At 35.9% G+C, this 20,909-nt stretch overlaps 1 protein-coding gene across 2 annotated transcripts; it reads right to left on the reverse strand.

Annotated features, from left to right (window-relative positions):
- Positions 1-76: 76 nt before the first annotated feature.
- Positions 77-16,791, reverse strand: LOC127976963 (pleckstrin homology domain-containing family G member 7). Of its 2 annotated transcripts, none has more exons than XM_052581557.1 (17): positions 16,403-16,791; positions 14,520-15,247; positions 13,163-13,185; positions 9,302-9,420; positions 9,068-9,108; positions 8,614-8,709; positions 7,240-7,386; positions 6,970-7,065; positions 6,358-6,459; positions 5,727-5,840; positions 5,209-5,383; positions 3,254-3,369; positions 3,060-3,147; positions 2,904-2,983; positions 1,732-1,885; positions 1,435-1,532; positions 77-846 (listed from the first exon to the last, which is right to left on the reverse strand). In XM_052581557.1, the coding sequence occupies exons 2-17, from the start codon at positions 15,198-15,200 to the stop codon at positions 742-744; spliced, it is 2,235 nt and encodes a 744-aa protein (XP_052437517.1). In that variant the 5' UTR covers positions 15,201-15,247; positions 16,403-16,791; the 3' UTR covers positions 77-741. The 2 variants fall into 2 exon arrangements, with proteins under 2 accessions (XP_052437517.1, XP_052437516.1); XM_052581556.1 differs by having other exon boundaries at positions 8,614-8,712; positions 16,403-16,788.
- Between the last annotated feature and the right edge of the window lie 4,118 nt (positions 16,792-20,909).

Consider the following 20,909-nt stretch of genomic DNA (forward strand, 5'->3'; position numbering starts at 1 on the left):
TTAAGCTTCATTTCAAATTACCAAATACTTTTTTATAGTTTTACTGATGTCCTGTTTATACTTTTAAATGAAATACTTTCTTCATTATTGTATAAAAACTTTATATTTTATTTTTCATGGTCAAACAAGTGAATTATTCACAGAACAATGTTATGTGATGCATAACATTATTTTAAAGAAGATCTTAATTTATACAAATTAGCATTTTGCCTATTGCACAAAGTATTACAACACAAACAGTCCATTCTTTACTGTATCTAAGCATTTAACTTTCCCCACAACACATAATGTCACTCTCTGTGACACAGATTCATCATTATTTATTTGCGTTATAGGAATGTGCAACATTCCAAAAATTGAAAAGCTGTTCCTTTTGTGGAACTTTCAACTGTTCTGTGTTACTACTTTTACACAGTGGTGATGTATGTAAATTTTTTGCAACAACAACAAAAAAAAAAGTTTCAACCCCTTATCGTTTTCTTTTTAGGAAATAAAAAGATGTTTTGCAGTCAATTTGAGTCATACAGAAAACATGAATACTTTCATGGTGATTTCTGTCCTTTTAAGAGCTTGACAGCTTCAGTCCTGCTTTACTGTATGAAAAAAAAGAACAGACATTCTCTCGTAAAAAAAGCCTGTCATGATTGGAATAACACGAAGGGGAGTAAATGATGACAGAATTTTCACTTTTGGACCACTACTGTGCTTGGGGAAGATTTTTCTACAAAGTCTCTGTATAAATTATATTTGTGAAGACTCCAGAAAAGAGTTCTTGACCCGCGGCTGCTGACAGTCCTGCTTCAGCAGAGAACTGCTGGCATCCTCGATCTCCGTCACCCACGCTTTCTGAAACATACACAACATAAATGTTTGTGATTTGAGCTAAAAGCTACGTTAATAATACCACTGTTAGATTATATTGCCAATTTGTAACCTTGACAAATTTAAGATATCAGATTTTTTTTCCTCCAATCAAGTACACTTCCATTCAAATAGTCTCTAATGCTTAACACGACTGTAGTTATTGAAGTACAAATACAGAAATATCATTACAAATTAAAATAACTGTTTTCTGTTTTAATATATTTAAAAATGTTTTTATTCCTGTGATGGCAAAGCTGAATTTTTATCATCAATACTCCAGTCCTCAGATTCACATGTTCCTTTGGAAATCGTTCAAATATGCTGATTTGGTGCTTAAGAAAAATGTCTTATTGTTATTAATGTTGAAATATTTTTGAGTAAACCATAACTTTTTCCAGAAAAAATTAGAAAGAGAAAGCATCTGCCATTAACACACAAAGTAATGTCATGCCAAATAGACACTGATACTGAATAATCTAATGATGTTTGACATGCCAGCACTGGTTAAGTTTGTGAATTATGGGTGTTGGATGGAAATCAACGCCTTAAATTCATAGCCAAAATATTCACCTTCACAGATTCAGTCTGGGCTTGCAGAATGAAGACTCCGATGCACTGCTGGTAACGATTCTGGTGCATTATTATGAAGGAATTGGGCAGACCAGATGCTGAAACATTCAGAGATAAACTATCAGTCCATCAGAGTGAACTTCAGTGTTTGTATCTACACTATTATCAGTGCTGATCACACATGGGCTGGTCCATCCTCGATGGAAATTTCTAGATTACGAAATAATTACGTAACAACTGCAACATGAGCTTAATCCAAAGAGTGCGTCATGGTATGTTTGTGCGTGCTGCCGGCACCTGTGGCGTTGAGCTGGTCTATGTTCTTTAACTGCAGGCGGTCCAGAGAGATGGGCTGGTCCAGGACAATGAAGCTACAGCCCTCCTGTAATAACAGATCAAGCTCTTGACCCACAACCGAACGCAGGGGGTTCAACTCCACCACGCCAGACCTCTACAATACATAAACACAAGACTATGATATTAGCTGTTTAAAAGTTTTGCCTTACTTGTACTGAAGTAAGCATTAAACAGCACAGGAAACCTATTTTACTTCTGTATTGAGCTGTATTTCCAAGTGAAAGAAAGTGTTTCAGCATATAATAAATATAGCATGAGATTGGACCGAATTTTCAGCAGCCATTACTCTTCAGTGTCCTTCAGAAATCTTTCAAATTTGCTGATTTGGTGCTCAAGATTTTCTTAGAATCAATGTTGAAAACAGTTTTGCTGCTTAAAGTTTTTGTGGAGACCTTTTTTTTAGGACACTTTGATGAATATAAAGTTCAAAAGAACTGCATGATTTGATAAAAGCATCACTTTCTTTAACAACAAAAAAAAAAACTTAGGTGACTTAAACTTTACAACAGCAGTGTAAATTATTTCATGTTGACTTAAGCATTTTATCAACATTATCTAGCAAAATTATCTTCAACTGTGAATTTAATAGCATCTCATATAAGATCAAATATATAAATATATTTATATTTTAATCTCCATTTACAGTAGCCAGTACAGTATTATCATCTGACACAGTCCACTGATCTCTATTTAACCTTAGCGTGTAAAAGGGAGTAATGCCTCGAATCAATAAGCACTCCCAGACAAAATCAACAAATCTATTTTCACATCACCGTCACACGCTCTGATGCATCGCCCATGCTTTGATTTCTGTCAACAGAGACGGGGCTGCTAAGCCTTTCACAGTAATAACACCAAACAATCATCCCTTTCCTTCAATCTTTAGAAACACCCTTCATACTGATCTGTGTGGTTTACGCTGGGTACTCTGCTTTCCTCCCACAGCGTAAAGACGTGCACGTTAGGTGAATTAAAGATTTGTGTGTGTATAACAGACTTGTATATAGATTGACTTGAGTACAGATTAACTAGTTCTTGCCATGAATACAGCCATAGATGCTGGAATAGAGTTAAGAAGAAACGAATCTACTTATACTGATCAATAACCGCACCTTTTTGCTTCGCTTGATCTTCGTGATTAGAAGAAATTCATCGAATAAAAACAGGTAGACCTCATGCATCTTTGCATTTTCTGTGTGCAAAAGAAAATAATGTAAGCATACAAAGCATAAATGGACCAATGAGAAAAACGGACTTATTTCTCGTACCTATGAGAACAAGCTTCCCATCGTGCAGAAGACTTCGATTAGACACCAGGTTCTCAAGGGTTACAGCTTTTAGCAAGTGCTTCAGATTCTGTTAAGAATCAAACACACACAGCATTGGAATCTCTAGAAATGCAGTTCAAATTGAACTAAAATGAAAATATAGTATGCTTGAAGATACAGATTTTGACATAAACCTCAGGAACATGTGCCCTCTTGTCTCGCTCCCAAACAGGAAGCCACACCAGAGCTTCCTTCAGCTGCTTCACCTTCTGATAGTTGTCCAACCACTTCACTTTTCCTTCAAGATCATCTGTACAGAGACACAGAGACACATAGAGAAAGAGAGAGAGATTTGGGTGGGAACTCTATTGTATCATCAGCCTACACAAAGGCGGTTGGCTACAAAAGGTTAGCGTGTTCATCCACACCTGCCCAAAACAAACATTACTGCTTCTGTAAAACAGATCCTGTTTTTGGCTGTTCAGTTGGAGACAATCAACTGAATTTAATTGTAGATTCTTCCTACTGCGTTCCAAGTAAAGGATCTTTCATCAACAATGACACAATCGTGTTGTTTGAACCCCACACCCATCTGACAACTCTTCATTTTTTAATTGCATGAAAGTCACCAAGAAGAGATGTGCACACACACCTTTATATTGGGTATGGGAACGGTGTCACAAAGTTGGCTTAAATGAGCAGCTGCCATCCTGGAATGTTTTGAATTTAAAAAAATAATTGCTTTTGTATAGAAGATTAACCATAATAATCATTTCAAGCCTGTCTAGCCATAAATCAGCCCCGGAGCAGGTCAACAAGTCAAGACAGGATAACAAGTGTGATTATTACCATCACCTCAAGCACTGCAGAGAATATTATAGAATTTATAACAACCAACTTCAGTGTATTTTCGGTTAAAAGTTTAATTACTGCCAGCTAGCTTGGCTTGTAAAATAATATAAAAATATTTTGCCAAAATCTATGAGAATAATCTTGTATCACTACCACAACATACACAGTCATTACCATCATGGAGTGTTTTCTTTCACATTCTTGTTAAAATTAAACAATAAAAAAAAAAAATAATAAAAAAAGAAAATAATAATAATAATAAAAATAATATAAATAAATAAATAAATAAATAAATATATTCTTTCATAACATACACAGTCATTGCCATCATGGGGCTTTTTCGATTACTATTTTTTCATAGTAAATTCTACATTTTAATAAAACTTTGATAAAAAAAAAAAGCATTTAATAAATATATTTTATAGGATCTTATAAACAACAAATGTTAATTAATGTATATAAAAATATTGTAAACAAAACTTTCAACATGGTATATGTTGGATATACATCTCACTTCCACAGGGCACTTGATAAACACATAATGGATTTATGACAAGTTGTGTAATGCTTCATAAAAAGATTACTGGGCTTGGACATGTAAATTCAAAAGTCACATTTTCATAGCTTACAAAAACATGGCGTACTTTCAACTGTTTTGTCTTTGACAGAGTCACTGCGTGTCATATCGCACAGTGGCTGTCACTACACGCCTCAAAAACAGCTTTCCTATGATGGCAGTCAGAGAACAGGAAAAGTCACATGTCACCTGCTTTGACTTGAGTGTTTTACCCAAACCAGATCAAAGTGTCCTCATCTGAGAAACCAAGATTATCCATCACAATTACTGTAGAGAATGAAAACCAATTTTACCAACTATTGTAAAAAAAAAAGAAAAAAAGAAAACAAAAATGCTCATTGAAAGTTGGTCTTTAAAAGTGTTAATCATTTAATAACACTGTTGAGTTATATTATATATATATATATATATATGAGCTAACATATTGCATTTTTTTTCCCACCACGGAATAAAAAGAAATTCTCACAATTCAGACTTTTTTTCAGAATTGCAGGTTTATATCCTGCAATTCTAAGATTTGAGAGTAAAAAAAGTCTTCTTTTTTTTTTTTTTTTATAAATATTTTTAGTTTTTTTATAGAAATTTTATCCTGTGGCGGACACAACCTTCCAAAGTTATCAGCTACAATAACAGGAAATTAATTATCTGCTTATCGGTAAGGGCTAGAATTATGTCAGTGCACCTGTACCTTCATCTGTCACAAAAATGCCACCAACTTACAGATGGCTCTGTCAATGTGATCCACGATGGTTTGTATGGTGTTCTCCTCGTCCTCCGAGCAACTCTTTTTCCCTATGTTCTTCAACAGCAGAGGGTACCGTGTAAACCTCTGCAGAGGAACCACCAGCAGATCCTTCAACTGGAGCCTGCGGCACTGTTCGTTTCGTTCACACCACTGCATGACACAAAGAGTGAAGATTTGGAATGTTAAGAGTCTAATGAGGCTTAAATTAAAATCAGCTGACAAACAAAATCCCTTGGGTGCAACTGGGTGCAAAAGCTAGAAGTGACAGGGCAAAATTGATGTGGAGACAGCTTAAGAATGTAATGTAAGAAATGTAAGAAAGGGAAAGTAGCAGAGTAAACACACTTTCACCCACGAGCCTGTCACCTGTTCCTGACAACCACCCAACAGTGGCCTGAACCTCACGTGGTAATGTTTGCCCTGTTCCCTAGATCTTGTCAGTATTGAGACCAAGCCCTGATTTACCGTGTCAAATCACGCTTGCCACCGTTACCTTCACGAAACAGCCAAAGTCCTCCCTGAGCTTCAGGCTGTCCAGATAAAGGATGGCCGTACTGTAATTCAGGCAGTATTTCTGTAGACAATGGCAAATGCTGTCACCAAACGCCTGCAAAGCAAACAGTCACAATGGGAGAGTAATCAGAAGAGAACAATAGAGATAAAACATTGTTATCTTTCAGCAAATAAGGAACAAATGCTTAAGGGTGTTCAGTTTTTTTTTTTTTTAGAACAATCATTTGCTCACTGCCTAATCTAATAGTTTACATTTGGGAAGTTATACATTATGTTTAAAGGTCACTGACCATGACTTTCTATTTCTATAAGCATTTTTTTGTTTGTTTCAAAATTGATAATAATATAATAGCACTGGATCGGCATATCAGAATGATTTCTGAAGAATCATGTGACATTGAAGATTGGAGTAATGGATGCAGAAAATCACCAGTGAATGTGAAGATGCAGAAAAAGAGTAATGTTTTGTTAAAAACATTTTAAAAATCTAACACACACACACACACACACATACATATACATATGCATGTACATATACATTATATATATATATATATATATATATATATATATATATATATAAATATAAATGTCTAACTATGGTATCTTACCTTTTTTAGGAGTTCAAGAAAAGATTGAGTACTGTAGCTGTCTGGATTTGTCCACATCTCCTTAATGACACGCAAGAAGCTAGTAAGCAAGCCAAAGCTAACCTGCAATACAGTAAGAAACAAATTGAGACATCATAAGACTTAATTTTAAAACTGAAAGGTTTTTTCGTGTCACATATGTGAACAAAACCAGTCATAAAGGTCCATTTTTTTTCAAAATTGAGATTCATACATCATCTGAATAATCTGAATAAACAAGCTTTCCATTGATGTATGGTTTGTTAGGATTGGACAATATTTGACCGAGATACAACTATTTTAAAATCTGGAATCTGCAACTATTTGAAAGTCGCTTTGTCAAAATTAAGTTCTTAAAGAAGTATACAACTATGCAACAATTTAACCGATACATTTACGGTAGGAAATATAGAAAATATCATCATGGAACATCATCTTTATTAAATATCCTAGTGATTTTTGGCATAAAAGAAAATGTGATCATTTTGAACCATACAATGTATTGTTGGCTTTTGCTACAAATATACCCATGTTATTATGACTGGTTTTGTGCTCCAGGGCCACACATTTCAACTTAATTCCTTGAAGTCTTACCAGACAGAGCTCATTGAGATTTGCAAAGAGCCTCCAGGAGTCAATGTCATGCAGACACTCTGTCATCTGAAGGTCTGTTAGTGTGGTCAAAAACACCTACATGCAGAACAAAAGCAAACACATGTAAGTTCTATTCCTACAAAAGTGATTCAATGGTCTTTTGGCCCCAGAACATTTGTGCTAGCTAATGGTTCGCTAGTAAATTTCAGCTACAGTAAATATGCGACAAACATGCGACATTCCGTAATTCTGATGGCACGGTGTTCACACCTCTTTTAAAACCATGAGCTGATCAAGGAAGTAGACACATTCACTGGTGAAAAGCTCCCAAATGGCTTCCTGTTTACGGTAGTCTTCTGGATTTTCAGCTGCTCCCAGTTCAGTGTGACCTCTCAAAAAGTTCTCTAAAGACATATCCTGAAAAACGATAGAAAAGGGACCCCTTTAGGCAAGACGTTACAGGCCAAAACGTAGATTTCTCTTTGATTTCAGACTAGTAAAAAACATTAAATACACTTCAAAGGTGCTGTACGTAGGATTGACACCGAGTGGTTGAACTAGGTATTGCAGTCCAAATTCAAAATATTGAGAGGGTTTTGTTTCACCCGGCCCCTCCCCCTCAGACTTGATGCACACACAGGTTGCCAGATTGATGACACCAACAGGAACGAGTGCACTTGATGATGAATGAAATGTAATACGCTGTGTTTTCCACGAACAGGCAACCCAGGGTGCCAAGATACAATTAGGTAAACTTAGGGTGACCATATGCACCGTTCATACGGGACACGTCCCAGCCAGAATTTTAATAATGCCTTAAACATCCAGAGCAGCTTGACCAATAACATGCAGGTATTGTACATAGTCGACCAATCGTGGGGCTGCGTGTGAGAAAGTGAGATCTAGAGGGAACAATCAAAGCTATGCAAATATGCGCACGTGTTTGTTCGTTCGATTGACTTGAAGCGTCGCTGCGCACAAATCCAAAAAAAAAACAAAGTGCGCCACAATCCTTCAAGTCAAACGAACGAACATACACGTAAAAGCGATTCAAAAGCATAAGGAGCCGTCTGCTCTGCTCTTTATAGCTCTCATGAATGTATCACAACGATCAACCTGCACAGTACAAATAGCCAAAACCTGGATATTTTAGACAATATTAAAATCCTGGCTGGGACGTGTCCCGTATGAACGGCGCATATGGTCACCCTAGGTAAACTGGCAGTGGGCGTTAAACGACAGGCATTCCGGCCCAAAACGCACATTTTCAAAAGAGAATAACTGACTGTAGCATTGTTTTTCAGATAAACAAGTATGTTAACTTAGCATGTTTCTTAAATATCAGCAAACATATTATGGAAATTGTATGCTTTTGTTGAGTCAAAAACTTACATACAGCACCTTTAAATTATTTATTTACATCTGTTGATTTCAATTACAATGCACATATTATCGAGTGATAAAAAAAAAAAAAATTCAAAATCCCCTCAGTAAAAAAAAAGTTAAGAATAGTTAAACCTATTTGTAATTTTTTTTAACCAAGTAACTTCGGGTGTGGCCATGGCCATGCATAAATACTAATGTGCTTACCTCAGGGAGTTTTCAACTCACAGCAGTATTGAGGCATCAGTTTTGAACACTTACCTTATATGTCTGAAAGTCTGTGTCTCGCCATTCCTGGATCTGAATGCCAGCCAGACACTTTTCAATGTCAGCTACGCTGCAAGTCTTTCCTTTTGTCTGCTGGAAAACACCACTCACATTTATTCAACATCACAGTGCCCTGCCCTCAACAGGTCTCTTTGTTTTTTGAGCACAAACTGTGGAGCAGATTACATAGCATGACATGTTTGAGCTCTGTTAGACGTGTCCATTTTGTTGTTGTTTACTGTTAATGGAATTGATTGGGGGTAAGGGGTGCGTGCATTCAAATCTGATTAAGCTCAAAGTGGGTCAGTGAACACTATGTGCTAGATATCATCATAAGCATAAAAAAAATTACAACAACCACAGAAGTGGCACAAGATCAAAACATCACAAAACAGATATCTGCATGATGGAATTTGAAACGTTAAAATATGTGAATATTTACACTTACTGTGTTTCGCCTTGAGAAAGGCCACTTTGATTTCTTAGTGTCTGTAAAAGAGTGAAATATAACTAAGTGCTCTGCATAAAGTCATGCATTTTATTAAGTATTGCTAGTTGGAGATGGGCTATAAAACTGAATTATATACTTTTGTTCATTTATTATTTAATTCTACAGGTATACAGTAGCACATGTTGGCAAATCATATTAAACAAAGAGTCATGACATTGAGGCATGACTAACCTGAATAGGCTGATTTATTTAAAATATCAGCAACGCCATTGGACACGAACAAATCTCCAGGGGAAACGTCCAATCCAGGAAGACTCACAACCACAGAGCTCCGCCTCCTCTCCTGGAGCCTGGGAAAAAGCAAACCGGAAGAGAGCAGGTGAGTTCGGAGAACATTCCGGCCCCTGAGGCAGCCACCCTTTCAAAGTTATGCATGATGGATCTTCACTGAAATAATATTGGTTAACCACACAGCATCATATTTAAGATTTATTTGCTTCGTATTTGTATAACGACACTTTCGCCACAAACTGGACGAGTTTAGAGAGTAGATCTACATGTGAATTGCAATTCTGCCTAATGATTTCTACATTTTCTCCAGTCCACACAATAGCTCTTTAGACCACGGAAAATAATTATTCCACTAAATTGATCAGAGAAGGTTCGATAAACTTAATGCATAATCTCTTTATGCAGATCCAAGCCATGCTAAACTTGAAAATTCCAGACAGATTTGCTTTAGCAGGAAATCAAAGAATTCCATGTTCACATTTCTAACATGCTTTGTTAGTATTAGGTGGCTGGAACTGCGTTTGCAAAGATGATAAACAATACCATGCCATGTATCAGCTGTACAAGCACATCATTGCATAGTGGATCTACAGGCCTGTCAGCTGATACCTGAACAGTTGGATAAATTGAAAGATTGATTATATCCACTGGTTAAGAACAAAGAGCAGCAGGGGTGGAAAGCATCCTGATTTTCTGCCTGCAGCCATAGGAGTGAAGTCATTGTTAATCAAGTCAAATGTTTGTCTAGTTTTTTTTCCTAGTGCTTTTGTGTATTTACCAGGGTTAAATACACAGGAAAGGCAGAATTATGATGAACACTATTTGTTTAAAACATTTCTGTTAACTGCAAAGTAAATGCAAATTTTTTTTTTAGATTTTGCCAAATAAAGGTAAAAAGGTTCCAGTAATTCTGAAAACGAATAATGAACTCAATTTGAAACTAAAATGGTATTAAAATTTAAATGGTTTATATGTAATGTTAATGTCAAGATTATAATCATGAGCTCACTTATGGATTGGAAACAATATAGAAAACCCTAGAGTTTGGTCTTGTGCAGTTCCTAGTCATTATAGTTTATGACCAATACATTAGATTAAACAAGTTTATAGTTCCGTATAGTGATTTTGTGTTCTGTTCTGCTATGCTTCAGTTCCTCTGTTACATTTTGACATAAAATCCTAAGGGCTTGTAGACAGAGCTATGACCGTTTTCCACAGACAACTAGACAGTCTGGTTTTTGTTAGAGTTACTCTCAGCGTTGTGCCCATCCAGCTGTACAGAGACTCAATGATGTGCCACTATGTGATTTGTGTCAATAAACATTTTACAGGGGTTTTCCTCTTCAGGTGCAGGTATGGGAGAGCAATAAGAGCTTGTAAGTAAGAGTTAATCGTAATAAATACAATTCTGTTTTTGCTACAACTAAAAAACTAAAGTTGATCAAGACAAACGTTGACTTGACAAATCTTTATCTGAAAATTAATAAGCCTAGAAATCTGAAAGTCATAAACAGTATGGGACGCCTTCAAATGTATTGCAAAATTCAAACAATAAATGTCACTTAAATGTGGCGTGACGGATCGATCATATTTTCCTCTTTACTACTAGTTATAGCACACAATACACATGAATGAACATTAAAAGATGTGTTGAAAAAACTCACTTACTGAAATGTATCACATCTCGTTATCGCAATGTTTCAAAGGCAGAAAGATGTCAATAAAACAGATCGTAAAGATTTAATTTCACATGTTACATTTACCTCAGAAAACCATTTAATGTGCACACCTCATTATTTAGCTAGACCAGGGGCTTTCAACCTGTGGTAAAGACATTATCAAGGGGGCCGCGAGTATATGTTGATCAGAGACGTCCCCCTGTGGATTTATGAATATGAGTTAGCAGATCTTTAGCCATCCACTAGGGAGATATCTGACTCCCTCTGACTAGTCCCCAAAAACTTAATGATCAGGCCAGTGCTGCTTCCTCAAGAAAGTTTTTCACTCTCACATTTTAAGCTTTGTCAGTTTAAACATTAAAGTCATTTTAAGCCATTTAAGCCCAAGACATGTGATAGAGCGCTCTATGTGCAACGTGCACACACTTTAAGTGCACAAATAAATAGCCTTCTCAGACAGCAGGTGAATACCAATACCAATGGCTGTCTTGAAGAGTATCCTTGAAAGCACAGTCGGTTGTTTTAAGTGAACGTAAACAGTAAAGAAAACATCAAATGAACATCAGTTTAACGGACCTGCCGGAGCTAGACCAATAACTCTCGAGATGAGGATTTTATTAAATATGTGCTATATATCATATTCATTCATTTTTTATTTATCATGTTTTATTCATTATTTAATGTATTTTTGAATAAATCTTTCAGTTAATTATTACAGCAACCATTTAAAAGTTAGAAATTAAGTAGAAATTAACAAAAAACTGCAGTAGAAACATATTCATATGATTAACAAGTTAAAAACTGAATTATGTTTATATACAATTCAGTTGATTATTTAAAAATATATATATTGATTAACTGGCTAATTGTTTTTGGTTTTAGGCTTAATTAAAACTTTAATTTAATTTTTGGTGAATAATTATTTCGGTGCATCACAGATGGATGGATGGATGGATGAGACTCAAAGTCTGTAACAAGATTGGTGTACATAGCTTGAGTTTGTTAAGCCAACATAAGTTCACTAACTGAAGAACTAAATATAATAACAACTGCAGATAGATTATCAGTCTTTCTGGGTTCATCACAGTAAATATGCGATCATATACCAATAAACACTCGAGTCATATACAGTTGCTATGAGATATAAATTCTTTAGCATTATAAAGTGAACACCCATTCCCACGGCACCTGGCACAGTGAACCCATCAAATACTTCCTTATTAACATTTTACTTTATCATTTGCATCCTTTTGGACTTTTTCAGAGATACAGGGGCTAATAAAAAGCCTCATGTGTTCGCTATTTACACTTCTAACTTCTCCTTTGCAAGTGCAAACAGAAACACAGATGCCAGTACATTAGGTTTTAAAACCATACAAGTAAAAGTCACTCAGCGCATCTCCTTTTTACCGACATTAAAAACAGGTCACTGCTAATGGCTTGTTATCTGGAGGCACACCCACAATGCAGTCCTAGAATGAAGCAGCCCTCTGTGCTGACTATCCCAACCCCGGCACAATCACAAAGAAGGGAGCTTTGTGCTCGCACCTCCACGGAATAATGAATAACTGTCCCATCCAATCGCCATCCAGGGATGAGCACTGCAATCAGATGGTGCCATACTGTAATTAAGGCCACAATAGCTGCCTAATTATCAACCGCTGAAAAGATGACCAATGGTGCAAGCACAGTAGGCCCTACGGGGGGAAAAGCAGCACTAATGAGAGTTTGTCTAGGCTGAACGATGAGACTCTAATAGCGCTCTTTTAAAAGTTCATGCGCAACTAACAAAGCAGCAATACAGTGAACAATGAACCTCCCTCTACCCCAGCTCCCCCTGCATCAGCATGGTGGCGCTCTACTGAAAAACTGTCCTGCTTTGGCCTCATTACCACAAAGAGTGTGTTTCCACACAAACAAATTCCTGGATTAATGAAACAACACTACAAATTAGAGATGTTGAGCAACTAGTACAGGACAAATAGTTTAAGTGAACAAGGAAATGCTGGTTTGATACAGAACAAGTGACTAGAACACAGAGGGAAGAATTATGGTTCACATGCAAATATGACTGATGTGGGGACGGTTTATGCAAAACATTAGAAAGAGACAGATCACATACCTTTCATGGAAGGGATCATTGGTCTGTAATCAAAAGAAGAGACAGCAAGACGTAAGTAATGTACTTTGAGGAAAAAACTCTGGTCAGCAGTTGCAAAGTATAAATTTCAGTGGATATCATCATAAAATGTGACCCCTATAGTTCTCACTACTGATATCTCACTCTATTGTGGCAAGGCTTGGATCAGTGGGTGAAAAGAGTGAATGGGGATTCTCTTTTATACTTTTGATCCTTCACTGACCCTGTCACCCTTCCATTATTTGGTGATTGCTGACTGTGGTGAAGAGAGTCTCATCAGAGGGTTTTCTCAAAGCTGTCAGTGCATGAATCAACTGATTCAATTGCAGTCAAAAGCTTTTATTGTGAACTATTACTTGGAGAGTTTGAAGAAGAATGAGACAGGCTTTCTTTGCCAAGAGCGGAAAGACTCTTGCCATTTGAATAAAAGATCGTATTATCACATATGATAACAGAGGACTGATATCAACAGCAGAGAATCCAGAAGACTACCGTAAACAGGAAGCCATTTGGGAGCTTTTCACCAGTGATTGTGTCTACTTTCCTTGATCAGCTCATGGTTTTAAAATTATGATATCAAGCCATCAGATCAAATTAACATTGAAAGTGTGATCAGGACAAGGGTTAATATCGTTAACAGAAATTAAAAATATTAAAGCATGTTTGTTAGTTGAAATAAATCTCAAATATATAAAATATAAATACTATATGAAAAAAATATATAAATTAGAAATGTCGTCTTGGCAGCTAAATGAAATAAGCTTAATCTGAAGCCCTAAAACTACTGAATGGAAATAAATACAATTTTAATTTGAACTATAATTAAAACAATTAATAAAATAATTAAAATAAAAAATAAACTTAATTGGCAAAAAAAGAATACAATTTAAAATGAAAACTAAAATATATATATAAAAAAGCACATTTTATGCAACCAGTAAATAAAAAAATACGTAAGTGGACATTAAATATATTATTTGAGTTTAAATACATTAATTTGAATTTAAGTACATTTATTTATTTATTATTTTACTTGTATACCTTCAACCTTCTGGTAAAATAAAATAGATTATACCATAATACAGAGAAAGGTGCCAGTTGCATTTGCCATGGACAGCATGGAATATATATATTTTTTTAAATATCAGTAAAAATTTTACTGACTTCAGAATCAAGTATCCGGAGCGCTACTTAATAAATTTCAGCGAAGTATCATAATTAATGTTCATATATATTTAGGGTTTGGAATGCAAAACCTATATTAGAAAATACATTTTTAATTTTGAAACTTTTTTTTTAATGACATAAAAAAATTAAGACATCTTGAACTCATTTATACCTGGTCATTGTCATCGGTTGTGCTCTCATTATCATCAGAAACTGGCTCTTTTGAATCATGAGACTCTTTGCTTTTGCAAATGACTCCATTGTCAAGGGTCTTTGATCTGTGTGATCTTATTGTCCCATGAATCTCTAAAGATTCAATGTTCCCATTCTCTCCATCCGACTGAACCGCCAGTGGAGATATCTGCCGGAATAATGGAGAAAGGGGACTCGTGGGAGTGGGAGACTCCTCTCCTAAAGGACCGTCTGACTTGCTTGGATCTCGGTAGGAGATTCTCATGCTCCTCATTCTCCTCAGAGTAGGAGACGTGGAGATGCGGCCTGGAGCTTGTCTGTCAAACTGAAATAAGTGTGGAGGCATGCCGTCAGACTCCGTAAGGGAACCGTACCCCAGTCTGGAGGGCGTTCTTCCTAAATCTATTCGCATTAAGAAAGGACTAGCAGTTTGTGTGTCTTTGTCTTCACTTTGTAGGCACTGGGTTTGGGTCTGTGCATCTGTCCCTCTGACCGTTTTCTTTTCATGCCAGTCTATGTAACTCCAGTCCAAAGTTGTATCCACTTCCTTCCTGTTTTCACTTATGAAAGCATAATTCAACTCAGTCATCTTGAGTAATCCGGCATTATATATATAACATAGGACTGAGAAAGAATCAGATGCAAGTTTGGTTAGAGTCATTCCCACAAAAAATGTGTCCAATCCCAAAATCCATGTCTGTGGAGCTTCTGAAAAGCAAGAAAGAATTAGAAAAGCCACCCACTATGTTTATTTCAACTCTTGTAGAACTAGCCATGTACAGTATGCTCATTTTAGACCCCTTGCGTCTAAAGAAAGTTACTCAATAAGACCTCTGTATAACGCACCAATAACTCTTTTAAGGCCATTCGAACTCCAACATAAATTTTGTTCACGAATTGGATTAAATGGGTTAATCTGCTTTTACCAATACTTATGATGTTAAGCACCCAGACATTGAAAGCCCCTATAAACGTTATGCAATTTTCAACAAGTCAGGAGGATTATTTACCACATTCTCAAAAGGCAGTTTGTAGTTTATCATACAGCGTTCTTAAGTGATATTCTTGAGTCCATATTGTAGAAATAATTATATCACTAGAATGTGCATACTGTATGTGTGTTTATATGTTGTATGTTCAGTCTCTAACTTTGAACTATTAGCCTGTCTGTTTCTGTGGAGCTTGCAGAAACTTGGTCATTACATGAAACTGGGTCCCTTTTCCATTGAAAAATGTGATTTTAAAACGCATATTCCATTTATATATACAATTTATCTGAAAATAATGCCTTCTTGTTTCTTAATTGATTGTGCCATCAGGTAATAGTTTTACAGTTAATTTAGTCACTGCAAGCCTGGTGCTGAAGGTCATGAATCTACAAGGTTTATTTATATATTAATTAAGCAAAACACATCTTTCATACAGAAAGTCAACAATAATGTGCCTATAATTCTATATTCAAAACCATTTATTGTCATTGTTTACAAATGTTCATAGGAAACACAGAGGGCAAATTTTATAAGGCATGACCCAACTACAGTACATTTTCAGCCTTTGCCTATATTTGTTTACCACATGCCCTATTGTTGCGCATTATAAAGAAACTTTGACTCGCACCATCACTCTGCAGCGTGGGAAACAAAGGCACCTGATCCTGCTCTAACAGACATGGGCAACTAGTGTAGGCTTACGGTCTAAATCTTTTCTTTTTTTTAATCCACAGTCAAAGCCATGCTGATGTAATAAAACATGCTGTAAATACCTTAGCTTACTTCTTTCTTTCTATTAAGCAAAATCGTGCGATCACAGATGTTTCCAGACAAGCCAGTTATTTTGACGATTCGACACGTCTGTGCCACTTACCGCTTTTGTCGTTCGCGGGTGATCTGAGAATCGGGCTGCTGGAAGGGAAAAGAGTTGAACCAAATGTACAATGCCTCTGCTATAGTTTCACACAGGATGTTTATCCGAAAAATATTACACGTTAGAACAGAATCCAGCTCCGTTTAAAGTGAAATAAGCACGCTCTGTCTGTGTGGCTCGGTCTGGTGCCTTGTCTCCTCAGGTCAATGGAGGTGGAGCATATCTGTATTGTGTTGATATGTACAGTATATGCGTGTGAGAGGTGTGCCCTGTGCAGCGAGCAGTACTGCGTGATGACCTCGTGTTTATTTAGACAGATTCAGGTAAGAAAGTCTGTAGATCTCGTAGTCTCGCATGAGCTGTAACCTCATGGAAACTCTGAGCAAATGTCAAGCATCTTAGCTTTCCTTTCTGTGACCACGTGATAAGTTGATTACTCCACTGCTATTCACATTTAGCTAGTTAGTTTAGTTATAGGGCCAGTCACTTAGTTTACTGAGTTATAGTTAATTATTAGACGTTGTTTATAACAGAATCAGGTATAAATCAGGATGACTGATTTTGTAACATCTATTTTTAAAAAAACGTACGAAGAAACGTCCTTGTTATTCATGATTATTTAGGTTTTGAAAGCCATTTTAACTAGTATCTAAAAGTGAATTCGTTAATCATGTAACAGGGTGATGTACGAATCTGGGACTACACTTCCCATAAATCAGTGGGGTAGCGTAAGGATCACGTCTGTAGCGTGCTCTCATCTCATTCATCCGTTGATGTTACATAGGAAAGTTGCATTCAAGTCATTATTTGTATAAATAGCTTTTTTCTTCTTTACCTTAACTTCTAGAAAAAAGCATTGAAGTTAAAAGAAAACAGAAATGTGTATGTAAAGAACCCGATAGTATATTTTATGTATTATAACCTACATTTAGCAATTTCAACATGTACAATTTTAATAATTAAAATAATTGCATAATGAAATTAAAAATAAGTAGCCTACCAATTGAGAAAAAAAAACATGCATGCGACCTTGACTTTATTTATTTTATTTCATTCTAATGACACTAGATGGCAGTGCAGGCGAGTTTAACCAAACCTAAGCTTGGCAGAATCCATGCTGGAAACCTATCCCTCAACATGTTGATCCAGGTCAGATAAATATGGCTCAGAATTACATTGTACACATGGTATTTAGCTGATTTTAGTAACTTACTAACAAATAAACATTATACAATGAACCAAAACATTTATGATCACCTGCCTAACATGCTGTCAAAACCGAGCCGACCCACTGAGGCGTAGATTCCTGAAGGTGTCCTATGGTATCTTGCATGAAGATATAAGCAGCAGACCCTGCAAACAAGCCTGCACTGGCACTTTATGGGCCCACTTAGGGCTAGCCTAAGGGCCCCTAGAGGGCTGCCTGCTCTGAGATTTTCATTGACAAAATTCAAAAACACAAGAAGCTGTCTGATCTCTAGAGCTCTCACGTTACTTTGTCATACAACAGTTGGTATGCACAGTGCAAACAAAGCAAAAGTGTTGATATTTTAGGCAATATAGAAAACAGGACGTGTCCTGGGAAAATGGCATGTTTGGTCACCCTGTGTTTTACATCATAATGGACGGAGACGGTGCTGTACGTCAGGCTTTGCCAGGACCGAGGCCAGGTAAGTTACACTGGTTTGCTGCATCCTTTGTTGGATTACAACTTAAAATGCATGAATTGTCTTGTAGCTTGAATAATGTAATGATACATATGAAAAATTACAAAACACACACACATACACACACATAGCAGTTCTAATGCTGACTGATATCTTACAAAGGTGCAATTTTTTTTTATCTTGACCAAGGTGACCAAATGTAGACAAGTTAGCGAAAATACAGTAAAATTCTGAAAAATAAATAAAAATAGAGCATTGTACAGCTCAATGTTCAGTGGCAGCTTTCAGAGTGCTATGTTCGACTGGTCCGAGTCCTTCAGATGCAGCCTTTGATAGCAAAATGTGTCTGACAAAATATTTATACTTTCATTTTCAAAATAATCAGAGGTGGACTGTAAGTATATTCGTTAAGTATTGTTGAACAAATATGAAGTACTAAGTTTTCTTTTTTTTTTCTCAAAGACAGCAAAGCTAAAAATATGGTATTTTCAAACATGATGCATTGTTGTAGATTAAACTACCCAGCAGTATATTTAGTAGGCAACTTTACATTTAATAACCTTGAATTCAGTATATTCAGAAGTAATGTTTCTTACCGGGAGCGCTAAGAGAAAGAACCAATCAGAGCTGCGGTCCGTAATTTTTTTTGTTTGTGTGTGTTCAAAGTATACAAAATGTATATAATAAGCGAGTACACCATGAATCCATTTTCCAAACCGTGTTTTTAGCCTGTCCTGAATCACTAGGGTGCACCTATAATAAGTGTTTATATTCTGACTATTTTAGATTGCTTCAGGGGTACCGATGCGGAGTAACCCAGTACCTTGGTGATTCTTCATAGACATAAACAGAGAGAAGTAGCTCCGGCTACAATGTCCTTCCGCAACAATACTGTACACACCTTTACTATCTTCTGAGAGGTGAAGTGCAACACGGATGGGGTGCCACAATCAAGACCCTAGTCCACAGAAAACATGGAGACAGGGCTGCGATAAAAATAAAAAAATTCTGATGTTAAACCTCAGCTATTTTGTAAATAGTTGTAAAATGTACTTCCAGTAATGCATAAAACAATTTGTTTTAATGTGTAAAAAAAATAAAGAAAATTTACAGGTAAAAAAACAGAAGAATGTTTTGTGAAAAAAAAGATTAAAATTAAAATAAAAAGTATTCATCAGCAGTTAGTTTGTATTCATCAGTATTAATTGTATTCATCACTCATTCTTTTGTTCATATTTCCCATTATTCATCAGTTTCTATTGACACTCATTAATCATCACAGCTGTAATTGTCTATTATAATTGTAATTTCATAGATTTAAAAACAAATACTTTATTTTGGCTTTATTGTGAGTGCTGAAAATACTGTACGTTTTGGCATACAGTCATATGACTTATTTGGAGATGATGAATATGAACATCAGTTAAAAATCCTACTAAAAAGTTTTAATTATTTATGTTTATTATTATCCAGCAGGACACCTAATTCATTAATTACTTCTTATTTACATTTATTGGTTGTTGTTGTTGTTTTTTACAAAACAATTGTGAAAATGATAAAAACATACAGATCATTCTAATCTAATTATTCTGTTTATACTGTAGTACACTAATAAACTGAGGAACTTACTGCCCGTTCTTTCTGTTTTGTTGGGTCCCATCAGGTCAAACCAGATCAGTTTCTCCACACTGAACCTAGACAGCTCACAAATTCAAGAAGTCCCTTGACGGGTTGGTTGGCTATGGAAATAAAGATAATTGATGTGAGCCAGTTAGAGTTGAGCAGGATTTAAACATGACCAAAGGTTCTGCTCAGATGCATATCTTATCAAATGCAAAAGGGCCTTCTCAGTGAATGGTTTTCTTGTCAGACTTCAACTTACATCTATATTCATTTACCTGTCTATGGACGCAGTAAAACAGTACAGTATTTGAATGTTGTCTGTGGTTGAGTACTTTCTAGTATCTGTCTGTTGGAAATTTACATGCAAGTTGTGAGTTTTATTACCTTTCTTCTTTGGAGTTAGGTTCAGTGTAATAAAGCATCTGTGCACATATAAAACTTGAATATCATCAAAACAGATGAAGCTTTTAGTGTACAGGAAAACTTGCTTTGACACCTGCAGCATCTCATGCTGTAATTTTCCCCCTTCTGCCAAAAGCTTAAAATTGTGTTCTTTATTTCACATTAGAAACAACACAGTTTCTAATATGCTGCATGAATGCATGAATTTGTTTTCTTGAATATTACAGTAATGAAGGCTTATAGAAACTGGATTATGACAATACTAAGAAAAGCAGAAACATTGTGGAGCACTATGTTCAATGCTGTGATAAGTTATTTTCCTCAGTAATGACAATTTTGTCATTTTAAGTTTAGACATACATGAGTCCACTGAAGTTGCTTGTCTACTTTTGCCTGCTTCATTTGTGTTTTTTAAGCTTGAAGGGGATTGAGAGACTTGGCTCTGACGCAGGGAAACTTTCTTTAATTTGATCAACATTTGTACTGTTTATTATAAATAGTAAAATCACGTTTTTAGCTCAGTTTTAAATGATTAAAATCTATTTAATAAAGTTAAACTGAACATACAGTATTGTTCAAAATAATAGCAGTACAATGTGACTAACCAGAATAATCAAGGTTTTTCGTATATTTTTTTATTGCTACGTGGCAAACAAGTTACCAGTAGGTTCAGTAGATTCTCAGAAAACAAATGAGACCCAGCATTCATGATATGCACGCTCTTAAGGCTGTGCAATTGGGCAATTAGTTGAATTAGTTGAAAGGGGTGTGTTCAAAAAAATAGCAGTGTGGCATTCAATCACTGAGGTCATCAA

This window comes from Carassius gibelio, chromosome B18 (assembly GCF_023724105.1).
Source record: "Carassius gibelio isolate Cgi1373 ecotype wild population from Czech Republic chromosome B18, carGib1.2-hapl.c, whole genome shotgun sequence".
Taxonomy (NCBI): domain Eukaryota; kingdom Metazoa; phylum Chordata; class Actinopteri; order Cypriniformes; family Cyprinidae; genus Carassius; species Carassius gibelio.